Source organism: Panthera onca, chromosome D2 (genome assembly GCF_046562875.1).
Source record: "Panthera onca isolate mPanOnc1 chromosome D2, mPanOnc1 haplotype 2, whole genome shotgun sequence".
Lineage (NCBI taxonomy): Eukaryota > Metazoa > Chordata > Mammalia > Carnivora > Felidae > Panthera > Panthera onca.
Genome location: NC_138349.1, coordinates 56,047,797 through 56,062,785, shown reverse-complemented (window position 1 = coordinate 56,062,785; position 14,989 = coordinate 56,047,797). Strand labels below are relative to the sequence as shown.

At 44.8% G+C, this 14,989-nt stretch overlaps 1 protein-coding gene across 8 annotated transcripts in view; it reads left to right on the top strand.

The window, feature by feature from the left end:
- Positions 1 to 14,989, top strand: part of SGPL1 (sphingosine-1-phosphate lyase 1) — a 74,843-nt gene that overhangs the window by 45,799 nt on the left and 14,055 nt on the right. For 5 of the 8 annotated variants that reach the window (XM_078434336.2, XM_078434338.2, XM_081790531.1 and 2 more), the window contains exons 4-7: positions 1,370 to 1,437; positions 5,198 to 5,420; positions 8,718 to 8,794; positions 10,924 to 11,052. In XM_078434336.2, coding sequence (XP_078290462.1) covers positions 1,370 to 1,437; positions 5,198 to 5,420; positions 8,718 to 8,794; positions 10,924 to 11,052 — 497 coding nt within the window. The remainder of the gene's footprint in view (positions 1 to 1,369; positions 1,438 to 5,197; positions 5,421 to 8,717; positions 8,795 to 10,923; positions 11,053 to 14,989) is intronic. The other 3 variants (XM_081790533.1, XM_081790532.1, XM_060642506.3) reach the window with 1 other exon arrangement.

Below are 14,989 nucleotides of genomic sequence, written 5' to 3'. Positions count from 1 at the left end.
GCATAGAGTCCTGGGTGTCTAGGGCTAGGAAAATTGAGGCTTCAGTGTATTTATTTATTTTTTAATGTTTATTTTTGAGAGAGAGAGAGACAGAGGCAGAGTGTGAGCAGGGGAGGGGCAGAGAGAGAGGGAGACCCAGAATCTGAAGCAGGCTCCAGGCTCTGAGCTGTCAGCACAGAGCCCGATGTGGGGCTCGAACTCACGAAATGTGAGATCATGACCTGAGCCAAAGTTGGACACTTAATCGACTAAGCCACCCATGTGCCCCTTGCTTCAGTTGAAGTCCGTGCTCCATCACTGATGTGATCTGTGGCCTTGAGCAAGTTATTAATGCTTGATCCTTAGTTGCCTTTGGATGGTAGGCAATGCTTTCTGTATTGAATCTGAATTCATTAAAAGTTATGATGGTCTGTTTAGATGCCATGCACTTACAGTTATTATAACGGACAGGATCAGAATGCCCTATTTGTCCTGTACTCTGCCTGACAGGGAGTCCGATTGGTGTCCGTGATACTGAAGCCCTTTTTAGGTCCAAAAAATGTTGAAATGCTGTCAGGGTGTATGTTGAATGAGAGACTGGAGCATAGATCCTGAAGAAAAAGCGTGGCTTGGTCATTTGTTTTGGGGAAGGGAAGAGAGCTTTTGGGCATCTGAAACCTCGGGAAGGTCACCAGCTCTGAAATGATGTTATTCGACCCAGCATTCTGTTTCTGGGAATTTATGCTCTAGGCATGCGCTGAGGTGTGCAGTACCTGTTGCAAAGTTCTTGTTTCACTGTGGTTGGTCATAGGAAATACTAGAAATAACCTAACTGTCCACCAGGAAGGAGCAGGTTAAATCAGTTATGATACATCCATATGGTGGAATATTTTAGAGCTACAAAAATGAGTGAGGAAGCTCTGAGCTTTAAGAGAATATTCCTAAGTAGAAAAACAAGGTCTAATACAGTTACTAGAGTATGCTACCTTCTGTTTAAAAGGTGAGACAAATAAGATTTTATTTTTATTATTGCTTGTATAAGCATAAAGAAAGAAAAAAAAGAAAAAAACTCTAGGTAGGTATTGTAGAAATGAATAGTAATGGTGTTTCCCTGAGGGTAGGATGAAAGTCTAGGGAACCGATAAGAGGGAAACTTTTAACTCTGTGTGTGTTTGTTAATTTAAATAACTTTTTGAACCATGTAAATTATATTACTTATTTGAAAATTTAAATGTCAGAGCTTTTTTTTTTTTACAAAGGAAAGAAACTACATTTACAATCGGAAGGCAGGTGAGATCACAGAAGGCACGCGGAACAGTTCATATATTATGGCTAGCAGGTTTCATCCATGCAAACTTAGGTGGGTAACGGAGCCAATTGTATCTTTTAGGTTTATGGTCAAGGTTTAAAAAGAGATGTTTTAAGCTCATCAGGAAGATGCCTATTATTGGTCGCAAGGTAAGTGGAATCTGTACAGATCTTCTCCCCTACCGCCACCCCCATAATCATTTCCTCTTTCTTCTGTTTACCGAACCTAGTGTGAATTCCCAAGGGTGAGGGTGATTCCGTTCCCCACCTCCAAGGAACATCTGACAATGTTTGAAGACCTTTCTGGTTATCACAGCTGGAGGGGAGTGCTATTGGCATGTAGTGGAGAGTGGCCGGGGGTGCTGCTAAATATCCTACAGTCCCCCACAGAAAATTATCTGCTCCAAATGTCAGAAGTGCCGAGGTTCAGAAATCCGACTTAACCCTTTCTCGAGCATATTGACCAAAGGAGAAAGGCCATGTCTGTTAAGGAAGAACTTGAAATTAGAGAACCTGACAGAAGTGGCTTTAGAGCAATATCTGGCCGTGCTGACTTTAGGTATATATCTGGGGTTGGGTGCTTACTTGGTTTAGACCAGGGTTGGCAGACTTTCTCCGTAAAGGACTAGATAGATAGGAGAGGTCTAGACTTTGCAGGCTATCCCGTGTCTTTCCGAACTCTTCAAGTCCGCCCCTGCAGCGGGAAAGCAGCACAGGGTGATGGGTAAAGGGATGAGCTTGGCTGTGTTCCAGTGAAACTATCTTGACGAAACAGGCCGGGGTCAGATTTGGGCTGTAATTTGCTGACAGGGTTAGAAACTTAGCACTGTTCTCTTGCTCTTTGTACCTGTCTGCGATATAGTATGTTCCCTTCACTGTGTCCTCTCTCCCCTCACCCACGCTGAGGATAAAGACTGTCACCTCTGCACCCTTCCCTCAGGTTCCTTATCACAGAAGAAGATAACAGTGCAGGCCCTGGGTATGCTCGGAAGAAGGCACATGAGTCCTGAATGTTGTCATCTCTCCCAGGGTCCTGCCTGCCCCTCAGCTTTCCTTCAAGCTTCCTTTCACTTTTGGCTCTCAGTTCCCTTTCCCTTTTCCCCTCTCAATTCCCTTTCCCTTTTCCCCTCTCCTGACCAAAATTCATTCAGACCCCTGTGCTAACTCTCCCATAACTGTGTATTTATTTTCAGGTGCATTTCCTATAGGGGAAGTAGAAGCAGTTATTGGAGGTAGAAAAGGGGAATGGGAGTGGATAGGCTTTGATTTGACTCCAAATCACCGTAAGCCCTAAAAGGAAATCTCCTTGAGTCCTGCTAGAGTTAAGGGATAGGGGGAGGGTGGACTGGATCTCGAAGGATACTAGCATTTTCCCTTCTCACTCCCTGGATTTGTCTGCTCTTTTTCTTCACACATTTCTCCTTCAGTTTCAGATTTTGAGACAAATAAATTCCAGACACTATTATTAAATTCATAAAATAGCAATTGGAAGGCACTTAAAACCCATATAATCACCTTTCGTTTTTTAGAACCAGATTTTGAGGCTCAGAGGCAAAAGTTCTTTGTTTCGAGTGAGCGTGTGTATCCTTGTGTCATTCATTCCCGTAAATTCACTTACTCAACATACAATTAGTGAGCACATGCTCCGTCAGATACTACTCTGGATGCTGGGGATATAGAGGGGAACAAGACCAAGTCCTTGCTCTGTGGAGCTTATATTTTTGTAGGAAAATCAGAAAATAGGTAAACACATAAGAATTTCATTTTTTTCAACGTTTTTTTTTTTTTTTTTTTTTTTTATTTATTTTTGGGACAGAGAGAGACAGAGCATGAACGGGGGAGGGGCAGAGAGAGAGGGAGACACAGAATCTGAAACAGGCTCCAGGCTCCGAGCCATCAGCCCAGAGCCTGACGCGGGGCTCGAACTCACAGACCGCGAGATCGTGACCTGGCTGAAGTCGGACGCTTAACCGACTGCGCCACCCAGGCGCCCCAAGAATTTCATTTTTTAAAACAGTTTATTTATTTTGAAAGAGACAGTGCAAGTGGGGGAGGCGCAGAGAGAGAGACAGACAGACAGACAGAGGATCCCAGGCAGGCTCGATGCTATCAGCACAGAGCCCAACACAGGACTCGAGCTCACGAAACCTCGACATTACGACCTGAGCCGAAACCAAGAGTCAGATGCTTAACCAACTGAGCCAGCTAGGCACCCCAAGAATTTCATTTTGAAATAAATGTTGTGAAGAAATTAAAATGTAATAGAGGTTCTGAGGCAGGAATTGGGGGGGGGTGTGCTTTCTAATATAACTCATTATCATTTTTTGTCTCTCTTATTACAACAGCATAGTCTGTGCGTGGAAACTCAGCTTTTTTTTTTCATGTTTATTTATTTATTTAGAGAGAGAAAACACAAGTGGGGGAGGGGCAGAGAGAGAGGGAGACAGAATCTCAGGCGGGCTCCACGCTGTCAGCACAAGAGCCCGACTCAGGGCTCGAACTCACGAGCTGTGAGATCATGCCCTGAGCTGAAATCAAGAGTCAGACACGGAACCGACTGAGCCGCCCAAGCGCCCCCAAGGCCCAGCTTTCATAGTTTGCTCCTGTTGCACGCTCTCCATTTATGCGGCATAATTCTTCACGTACATCTTTAAAAATATTTTCGCTTCCGTCACACGCCTCGCGTCCATCACGTGCCCGAGAGTGTGGCCTCTGCTGTCTGCCGGCGCTCACTCGCGAGGCGGTCGCAGGCGTGTTTCAAAGGTGCGGCTTTCCCTGTGGTTTCACTGGGGGCCACGTCTAAGGAGGTGCTCTTGTGTTGGAATCATCCGAGGCTACAGATGGGAAAATCTAAATGTTTGCAGTCAGATCGTGGGCCTGACACTTTCATCAGTGTGTTGCTGAAACCTTCTCGCTGTCACACACACAAATTGTGACATGTAGCCCTTTTTCCAGATCTAGCGCCCGACAGTCTCAGCACAGATAGCAGCCCCTGCTCTGTTTTGTTTTGTTTTTTTAAACCCTGTTTCTCCTCCCCACCCCTCAGCACGCCCCCAGCACTTTTCACTACCTGACCTTCATTTTCGGTCTCTGCTGCTAAAGATAAGCCTCATGAGAACAGGAGTTATTTTCACTTGTACTGCCTCCCTTATTTTGTCCACTGCGTATCCCTGGCCCATAGTAGTAGTTCAACAAAGTAGTTCACAGGCTGTTGCGGTGAGGATGAAGAGAAAATAGCCATAGTTGATGAACTGTAGCAGAAAGGACCCCAGCCCCTCCTAGCACTCGAGGGCCAAACAGCACAGGCGGTGGACAACCTGAGGAGGTAGAGCGCAGTCCCCCTGGCATTCTACCAGGGATGTCTTGTGCATGCACATGAGAAGTTGTGGAGGGCCTCCGGGTTCTGGGTGTGCCCTGCGTGTGTCTGTCTGTTCAAGGAGCTCATCACCTCCTCGAGTACTAGGATCCCTCTTACCGCTTGGCTTATTTTCTGGTGGCTGTTTGTGACTCTACCTCTGTTTCTTTAGCACACACATTGTAGGTGTTGCCAGGACAGGAATAAGGTCCAAGTACTGCTCTCAGAGAGGTGCCGACCCTGGCAAACGCGAAGCGTTCACGTTTACGCGCTCGCCACGTAAAGCAGTGGTGAGGTGAGCACGGCAGAGGAAAGGTGTGGGGAATTGGATGCATCTTTGACTTTCAGAGAGAAAGATGACGTTTAGTCTTCTAAGAGACATCATTCCAGAAAACAGCAGGTAGTCAGAGTGTCACCATATCTTGTTAACAAGATGCCGTCGTCCCCGTTTTGCACGCTCGTGTCATGCCCGGCCTTGAGCGGCTGACTTGGTCTCTGCTCACCACACTGTATCCTTCCATCTCCGTGTTAACTTTCTCTCCCTTATCTTTGGAGATCCAAGATAACTTGAACAAGACCAAGGATGATATTAGCAAGAATATGTCGTTCCTGAAAGTGGACAAAGACTACGTGAAAGCCCTGCCCGTTCAAGGTCTGAGCTCGTCGGCGGTTCTGGAGAAACTCAAGGAATACAGCTCTATGGGTATGATTCTCGGCAAATGCGAGCTGTTGACTTCCTTAACGTGGCTGGTCTGGTCATCGTTTCATGATTGTACAGGTTAAGAACAGTTCACCCTTGGAACTTAGATGCTCGTGAGGCCCCGTCTCAGAGGCTGAATTTCTTTCTTTCTTTTTTTTTTTTAAAGTTTATTTTTTTTTTTTGACAGAGAGAGAGACAGAGCATGAGTGGGGGAGGGGCAGAGAGAGAGAGGGAGACACAGAATCCAAAGCAGGCTCCAGGCTCTGAGCTGTCAGCACAGAGCCCGATGCGGGGCTCGAACTCACGGACTGCGAGATCACGACCTGAGCCGGAGTCAGACACTCAACTGACTGAGCCACCCAGGTGCCCCTGAATTTCTTTTTTTAAAAAATTATATGTAAATTCATCCTTCATCCATAAAACAAAACAGTCTCCTGAGACAGTGGAACTTGGTCCCATTTCCTTTGGTAAGCCTGAATAAAATAAGTACATTTGTCTTTTAAAAAAAGCAATGAAAATGAAATACGGATCCATTATAGAAATTGTGAAATCTGCACAAAGGCACAAAAGAAAATAAAAAGTGACTCTAATTCTATCATCCAAGATAAACACAGATGAGATCCACATATAAGTCAGAGGTGTCAGTGTTTTTGTGTAACACAAACACATGTACACATACATGTACACGCATGAGTGTATAAGGGAAGGATGAATATACCGAGTAGCTCAATGTTTAAGAGTGTAGCCCACGGAGTCAGCCTGGATTCCCACTCTGGTTAGGCCACTTAAATATGGTCTTGGGTGCGTTACTTGACCTGTGTCTCAGTCTCTGTCCTTCTACAGTAGGGATCATGATAACAGAACTTACTTGAATAATCCAGCCTGGATTCCCACTCTGGTTAGGCCACTTAAATATGGTCTTGGGTGCGTTACTTGACCTGTGTCTCAGTCTCTGTCCTTCTACAGTAGAGATCATGATAACAGAACTTACTTGAATAATCATAGAGCTCAAACAGGATGATACAGGTAAATGTATAGTAACTGGCATATAGTAAGTACTCAATAAATGTTAACTTACGAATACAAATACATGTTTGTTACAGATTAAGATCATATTACAAATATTTAAAAAAATAAGCTTTCTGGTTTGTCATCATTTTAGATTTAAAGAGAACTTGCAAATGTCATACATACAGAGATTTCCCATACGCCCCTCACCCTGCTTCTCCTGATGTTAACACCTAAACCCACCACGTTAACACTGGTTAAAACAGTAGTTAACTAAACTGCAAATTCTGTTCCTGTTTCACCAGCTTTTCCTCTAGTGTCCAGGATACCACATTGCATTTCAACAAACACACTTAAAATTTTCTACATGACGTGTTGAGTTTTTGACATCAGATTGTATAAAATTAGATGCAGTCCAGGATTTATAGGTGATGGAAAGCAGGGATCGGCACTCTGAGACCTTTGTATTAAAAGTTTCCATGATTATGAGGGCAAATTGCTGCCACTGTATTTCCTTCCTTTCCATTTTTTACTCATTGTCCATTGCCATATTCTGTACCACAGGTAAAATGACAGGAAATGAAACCATGTATCCTATTTTCGAAAGGCTGGTGGCCTCTAATCTGAAGACATGCATAATACAGTCAGTCCAGTGTCCTTTAAGGAAGAGGGAAAGTCACACTGGCAGCAAGCCAGAGTTTGGCAGATGAGCTGAGAGTGAGGACGTTCACTGCTCAGTCTTCTCTCTTGTGGGAGCTGAAGATCTTGGCTTGATAGAGCCCGTGGCTACAGTTTTCAGCCCGTGCCTCTCTGTAATTGCCTTCTCACTGTGCACTTTCAGTAGGGCACAGCCGTCCTGTAGCAAAAGGACCTGGGATAGCCACGCCGGCAGATTTGTTGATAACAATGTAGGCTGCCTTTGGAGAAGCACGTCAGACAGGAAGTGGAAAGTTAGACCTCACGTTCTGGTCAGGAACCTTTCTTCTGAGCTTGATCCCGGTGTTGACCGCGTTCCTGATGCTGAGTGCTACTACATGTGTTGCTAGAAGGATGTGGCTAATTGTTGGGGGGGTGGGTTCCAGGCTCATGCGAAGGAGGGGACACTGAGACCAGGGGCCGATGGTACATGCATCATCATGGTTTGTCTGGTCAGGGATTCAGTTCCCGGACTCCAACTCTGATGAGAGTGTACTGCCAGTTCATACTTTCTGCCAACTCTGCTCGTAACGCTCCTCACACTTCTTTGACTGGGTAGGAAGGGAGAGAAGAAGGAACCTCTTGCAGAAAAAAGTCAAGTTAGTCATACAGAGACCAGAAAATGAGTAGAAGTAAAGGAAAGTTTTTCTCCTTTATTTTATTTATTTATTTTTTTTAATTTTTTTTTTTTAAGTTTATTTATTTTTGAGACAGAGAGAGACAGAGCATGAACGGGGGAGGGTCAGAGAGAGAGGGAGACACAGAATCGGAAGCAGGCTCCAGGCTCTGAGCCATCAGCCCAGAGCCCGACGCGGGGCTCAAACTCACGGACCGCGAGATCGTGACCTGAGCCGAAGTCGGACGCTTAACCGACTGAGCCACCCAGGCGCCCCAAAATTTTTCTCCTTTAGAAGATAGTTGGGGCTGATGACAGCGTCTTCGTTGGACTATATATTTTTTTAATGTTTATTTATTTTTGAGAGAGAGCATGTACAAGGGGAGGGGCAAAGGGAAGGGAGACACAGAACTCGAAGCAGGTTCCACACTCTGCGCTGTCAGCACCAGAGCTGGATGCAGGACTCGAACCCACAAACTGATATCATGACCTGGGCCATAGTCAGATACTCAACCGACCGAGCCACCCAGGTGCCCCTGGACTATCTGTATTATACCTGGGTGCTGTGAATATCTTTTCACACTGTTGTTGATAGTAACGGAAGATCTTTCATCTTTATTTTGCATTTTGCTGCGCTAGCTCTTTATTGGAATGCTTTTTCTTGATTTATAAGAACACCTTTGAGTTTCCACTCAGACTTTGGGGTTTCTTTTGTACCAGTGGGGTTAACTTCTTATTTCTTCCTTATTAGAACCTGAGTGTAGGGGCGCCTGGGTGGCTCAGTCGGTTGAGCATCGGACTTCGGCTCAGGTCATGATCTCACAGTCTGTGAGTTCAAGCCCCACGTCGGGCTCTGTGCTGACAGCTCAGAGCCTGGAGCCTGCTTCAGATTCTGTGTCTCCCTCTGTCTCTGCCCCTAGCCCGCTTGTGCTCTCTCTCTGTCAAAAATAAATAAATATTAAAAAAAATTTTTTTTTAAATAAAAAAAAAAAGAACCTAAGTGTCTTCCCAAAAGTTCCTGTTTACTGACTCACTGGTCTTAACTTTCTCTACAGATGTCTTCTGGCAAGAAGGGAAGGCGTCCGGAGCTGTGTACAGTGGGGAGGAAGAGCTCACCGAACTCCTCGTGAAGGTGAGTGCCAGTCAGTTTCTCTCCTTAGTTGGGTAATTAAAATAAAATATTACGTAGGGGCGCCTGGGTGGCTCAGTTGGCTAAGCATCCGACTTCCACTCGGTTATGATCTCATGGTTCGTGGGTTTGAGCCTTGCGTTGGGGCTCTGTGCTGACAGCTCAGAGCCTGGAGCCTGCTTCGGATTCTGTGTCTCCCTCTCTCTCTGCCCCTCCCCTGCTCATGCACTTAGTTTCTCTCTCTCTCTCTCTGAAAAATAAATAAACATTAAAAAAATACTTAAGGAAAGCTTATTGTTAAAAATAACTTCAGAGAGTCTCTCTTTACCCACACATAGGTGAATATGAATCGTACTGTTAGAGATCTCTTCAGTCTGTAAAAAAGTACAATATGACCTATGTTTTTAGGCTTATACATGCCCTGTGTAGAAGGCAGATTACTAGGGAAGGTAGTCCCCCATCATTTGAGGTTATTAATGACCAGACATATTTTGTTTGCTAAGAAGGGATGAGGAACAGAAATTTGGTCATCATTTTCTATACTACCCACATCTCAAATCAGATGATCTGAGAATGAGCAGTAGGCTCACTTATGATTCAGATAATTCTTGTTTTCTGTTGACTTTAGAGTTGCCTATAGCTTCTTCCTTTTCTAATCACATTTATTTCTTAAAACCTACTTTGTCATGTAAAATTGGCATGGGCCTTATAGTCTCTAAGGTCTTTGTGTTTGATTATAATAACTATGAAACTGCTCATACCTTACTAAATATTACAGGTTTTGCTCTGCTATGTCTTGACATAGTGCTCTGATCTTATTCTCTGCTTAAAAATCTTTCAGTGGAGAGGTGCCTGCGTGGCTCAGTCAAATAAGTGTCTGACTCTTGGTTTTGGCTCAGGTCATGATCTCACCACCATGAGACCGAGCCCTACTTTGGGCTCCATGCTGAGTGTGGAGCCTACTCAGGATTTTCTCTCTTTCTCTCTCTCTCTCTCTCTCTCTCTCTCTCTCTCTCTCTCCCCCTTCCTCCCTCTCCCCAAAACAAACACACAAAACAAAAACAAAACCATAAAAAAATAAAAAAACTTTCAGTGGCTCCCCACTACCTACAGGATAAAACCCGAGCTGCTTTTGTAGCAGAAGATGTAAGCCCCGTCATGAGCCAGCTTTCTACCTGTATTTTTAACCACTTTGTTACTTTCCCACATAAACTTAAACTTTCGCCTTTTCTCTTTGCGGCAGGCACATAGCTCACTCATACCATGTTTTCCTCCCCTTCACTCCGCCTGTTCTAAATGATGAATTCCTATTGATCTGTCACATTCCTAGTAATTCCACTCTACAGACACCTCAGACCCCTGGGGATGTTTGTTATTCCCCCCTTAGGGCCCCTTCCTTCGCTTGCATGCTTCTGGTACTGCACTGACCACAATAGCTGGTTTGTGCTGGATCCCCTCCTAAGTGCTTTGCATGCGTGTTATGTTATTTACTCATCGCTAGAACCCTAGCAGGTAGGGACCATAATTATCCCCTTGAGCATATGAGGAAACAGCCTCAGAGAGGTTATTTGACCTAAGATTACACAACTAGAGGTAACAGGTGAAGCTAAGATTGCAAAATGGGTCTGTTTGGTGTTTTATTTTATTTTTTATTTATTTTTTTTAATTAACTTTTTTTTTTAACGTTTATTTATTTTTGAGACAGAGAGAGACAGAGAGTGAATAGGGGAGGGGCAGAGAGAGAGAGAGACACAGAATCTGAAACAGGCTCCAGGCTCTGAGCTGTAAGCACAGAGCCCGACGTGGGGCTCGAACTCACGCACTGCAAGATCATGACCTGAGCCAAAGTCGGCCGCTCCACCGACTGAGCCACCCTGGCGCCCCTGTTTGGTGTTTTAGTATGTGCTTTTAACCACATCTACGCTTCCTTTCTCACCATGCTGTAAAATAATTTATTTGCATGTCTGTTTCTTCCACTATATGTTGATCTTCTTTATGTTGGAGAACACATCTTACCATTTTTCCGGTTTCTAGTGTTGTGCCTGATACTTAGAAACTTTTGTGTAGTGCATGGTTCTTTGTCCCATGCGGTGTATTTATCATACTTCATATCTGCTTGCATTTCTTTGCAGGCTTACGGAAATTTTGCGTGGAGTAATCCATTGCATCCAGATATCTTCCCAGGACTGCGAAAGATCGAGGCAGAGATTGTAAGAATAGCTTGTTCCCTGTTCAATGGGGGACCGGATTCCTGTGGATGTGTAAGTATATGCAGGGGCCTCCAACTATCTTATTTTGTTAGCTTAAAATAGAAGAGTTTGTTGAAAACATTTTATTATACAGATAATATGTGATTATTGTAGGAAGATCCATTTTAACAGCAATGTAAAAATGTTAACTTTTGCAATTAAAAAAAACTTTGTTTTTAAGTTTATTTATTTTGAGAGAGAAAGAGAGCAGGAGCAGGGGAGGGGCAGATAGAGAGAGGGAGGGAGAGAATTCCCAAGCTGGCTTCACACTGTCAGCACAGAGCCCCACATGGGGCTCGATCTCACAATCTGTGAGATCATGACCTGAGCCGAAACCAAGAGTTAGGAGCTTAACTCACCGAGACACCCAGGTGCCCCAACTTTTACAGTTTTTAGAACATCGACATTTTATTGTACATTTTTAAAAAAATTTTTTCATGTTTATTTATTTTTGAGAGAGAGAGAGAGAGAGAGACAGAGTGCGAGCAGGGAAGGGGCAGAGAGAGAGGGAGACACAGAATCCAAAGCAGGCTCCAGGCTCCGAGCCGGCAACACAGAGCCCGATGTGGGGATTGAACTCACAAACTGTGAGATCATGACCTGAGCCAAAGTCAGACGGTTAACCGACTGAGCTACCCAGGCACCCCTTATTGTACATTTTTAAAGATTTTTTTTTCATTTCAGGTTTTTATTTTGAAAAATTTTAAACTTTATATGAGTTCCTATAACAGTTTAGAGAACACCGTGGATTCGCTAAATGTAAATGTTGTGCACATCTGCTCTGTCTATTCTTTTCTTTCTCTCCCTCCCTCTTTCCTCCATCCACTGACACACCCACTGCCTACCCATTGGTCTATATAATTTTGTCAAGCCATCATAGTGTTTTTGATATACTTCTCATTGTACTCGAGCTGGAAGTTTATTATTTTGCTATAAATCAAATCTCTTTTAGTTGGTTTAGGAATAAAAGAAGGGGAAGTTATCATTATATTTAAAGACACATGTAAGGATTTTTTGTTTCAGCTGTTCTTTCTAGTAGATGTTTGTTCATTTTCCTAAACTGTGATTGATAAACGTCTGTTTAGATTTGTTACTACAGACCGATACTTGCTTTCTCTAGAAGAAACTCAGGTCTCTCAATCTCTGCTTATGCAGGGTAGTTAGATTTAACTCAGCATGCTGTAGTGGTAACCTAGAGGCACTAAGCCTATCAGATACTTTTATAATCATTATAATATCTACAAATTTATTTTTTTTTATTAAAAAAAAATTTTTTTTAACGTTTATTTATTTTTGAGACAGAGACAGAGCATGAACAGGGGAGGGGCAGAGAGAGAGAGGGAGACACAGAATCTGAAACGGGCTCCAGGCTCTGAGCTGTCAGCACAGAGCCCGACGTGGGGCTCGAACTCACGGATCGTGAGATCGTGACCTGAGCCGAAGTCGGACGCTTAACCGACTGAGCCACCCAGGCGCCCCTCTGCAAATTTAACTATTGAAGGGCCTGTCCAAAGGCAAGAACATTTTATAGTTTTTTGTTTTTTCCAATAAGCAGTAGTCGTTTTACTTTATGTTGGCACCATGAAAAATCAACACATTCGTATATTCTGTATCTAACAGAATGGTATTCCTGGCATTCGTTCCCCCCCAGAATTCCAAAGCTGTTAAAAACTGAGCCAACCATAATCCAGCAATGGGTTCCTTTATGGCATTTATATGAACAGGTGGCATGGTGGGAGAGGCCAGTATACTTAGAGTATGTGGGTATTCTCCTGTGCCACAGACTCTGTGGACTTCTAAGAGGCCATCAGTGAAGCAACCGGAACATCGTTTGGCCTTGTGTGGTCAAGTCAAGGATACACGTATCTCATGACCCTGAAATGTCACTACTCAGGACGTACCCTAGGAAAACTGGTACATGTGTGTGTCGGGATGGATGTATACTCATAGCAGCACTGTCCATGGTAGCTGCAAACTGGCAGTAACCAGTGGCTGTCAGTAGTGTGGTGGAACATTGTAGAGTAATTTGCTTCAGTCCATTGGAGCTGCTGCTCCGATTAATGCTCAAATTGGCCCATTTTGACCAGTGGGAGCCTCTTAGTTTTGGCTCTTGGGTCCTTTTGTGTGACTCATGTAGTCTTTGAAAGCTTCCTTTCTTTTTCCCTTTTTTTTTGAGAAAATACTTTTATTTGATGAAATATTCCAGGTTGACCTTGCATGCTTCCAGACCCTGATTCAGCCACTTGTCCAAAGAGCCCGGTCTCATTTAGAACTCTGTAAAATACTTACATGGTTTGTGAGTCAAACTTACGGAACAAGACAGATAAAAACTCAGCCAGAATAAAATCCAGAGAGACAAATAGAAGGCACAGAAGAGGTTGAGAGCCATGAGGCTAGAGTAAGAAGGGCTGGCTGACACACATCCGACAGGTGGTTAATTACCCAGGAGACAAGGGGAACTTGGACAGGCGTAGCTGTTAGAGCAGCGATGTTCTCCGTAGCAGCAGTGGCTGGGTGTCTGTGGGTAGAGGGAAGAGGGGCTGTGAGGTGATAATCGTTGGAGCCAGGAGATAATTACAGAGCTTTCATTGATTCAAGTAATTGATCAATGAGTTAATTTTTAAAGTAAGCTCTGTGCCCGATATGGGTCTTGAACTCCCAACCCTGAGGTCAAGCGTCACATACTGTATGCACTGAGCCAGCTAGGCACCCCTGCGTGGCAGTTCTTTATCGTTCCTTTGCTTGGCGTATATTTTGTTTCTTTAAATATATTGCACGTGATTATTTTCTATTCTGTGTCTAATTCCACCACTTCTGAGCCTCAACCTGTCTCTGCCGGTTTCACTCATGTTGTCTTGTGTTGTCATATTTGTGACTTCGTTGTTGTTTCAACTGTGAGCCACTCGTCTTCCCGGGAACCTATCTTTGAGGCCTAGATGGAAATGAAGGTCTGGCAGAGAAGATGTGCAGCAGCTCCTGCCAGATGCCGGGGAGTCGCTGGGAAGCGATCTGCGTCCGATGCTCAGCTTGCAGTTTCGTGCTACGGCGGTGGCGTGAGTTCACACCACAGACTCATGTGAAAGCGGTCTCGTTATCCGTTCCTGAGAGTTCTTTGTTTTTCTTCACCTGCCCGTCAGAGCCGAGAAAGCAGTTTTCTTGCTGCCCTCTTCTGCACCACTGGGGTATTTCTCGTTCCCCTGAGAATGTGGGTGCGGGTCCCAGGTCTTCAGCCGTGTGCTGTCAGAGTCTTTCCCGGGGGCAGGCCCTGAGTTGATCTCCTGTCAGTTGTCACAACGGGAGTTTGGTGTCCGGGGGCGGCAGCAGCCCTCACGGCCGAGGCCGGCTCTGGCCCTCCCGTATCTGTAGGATTCTCGACGTCGCTTTGTCCGGGTTCAGTTTACTCCTTCGTGTTAGCTCAGTGGCGGGTGTAAAAAACTGTTACTGTTTCCTCAGGCTTTCGGTCGTCTCTCGCGGGAGGCCCAGCTATACGGTCAGTGTTGCCGGAGATGGGGTTCCGGGGTGGTTGTTTTCCCACGTGACCGTGCGCACTTCGCAGCCTCTTTCCCTCTGGATTTTCTCTTCCCCACTTTGTCCTAGGCTGCTCAGCTCTTCCTTGGAGAATAGGATTTCCCAGATTTGCGACCGTCCCTGTGTTTCTTGTTGGAACCCCGTTTGGTTCCCCGTGTCTAGCCAGGAGGACGCAGCTCTCCATGTGCGGAGCGGCGTCCGTCTTTCAGTCTGTCGTTTGCTAATCTGGTTCGCTACACTTGCCTCAACCTTTCCTCCAAGTCATTGTTTTTGTTCTCGGCAGGGCTTATTCTGTTTCCTATGCCTTAATTCTGTGTTGGGATCGTTTGGTACTTTGTGCTTTGGGGTCTGTGGTCTCATCATCTTGTTTTTGGTGTCCAGTCATTCAGCGCTTGTTCTCTTGAATCCACGTTTGTTTTTT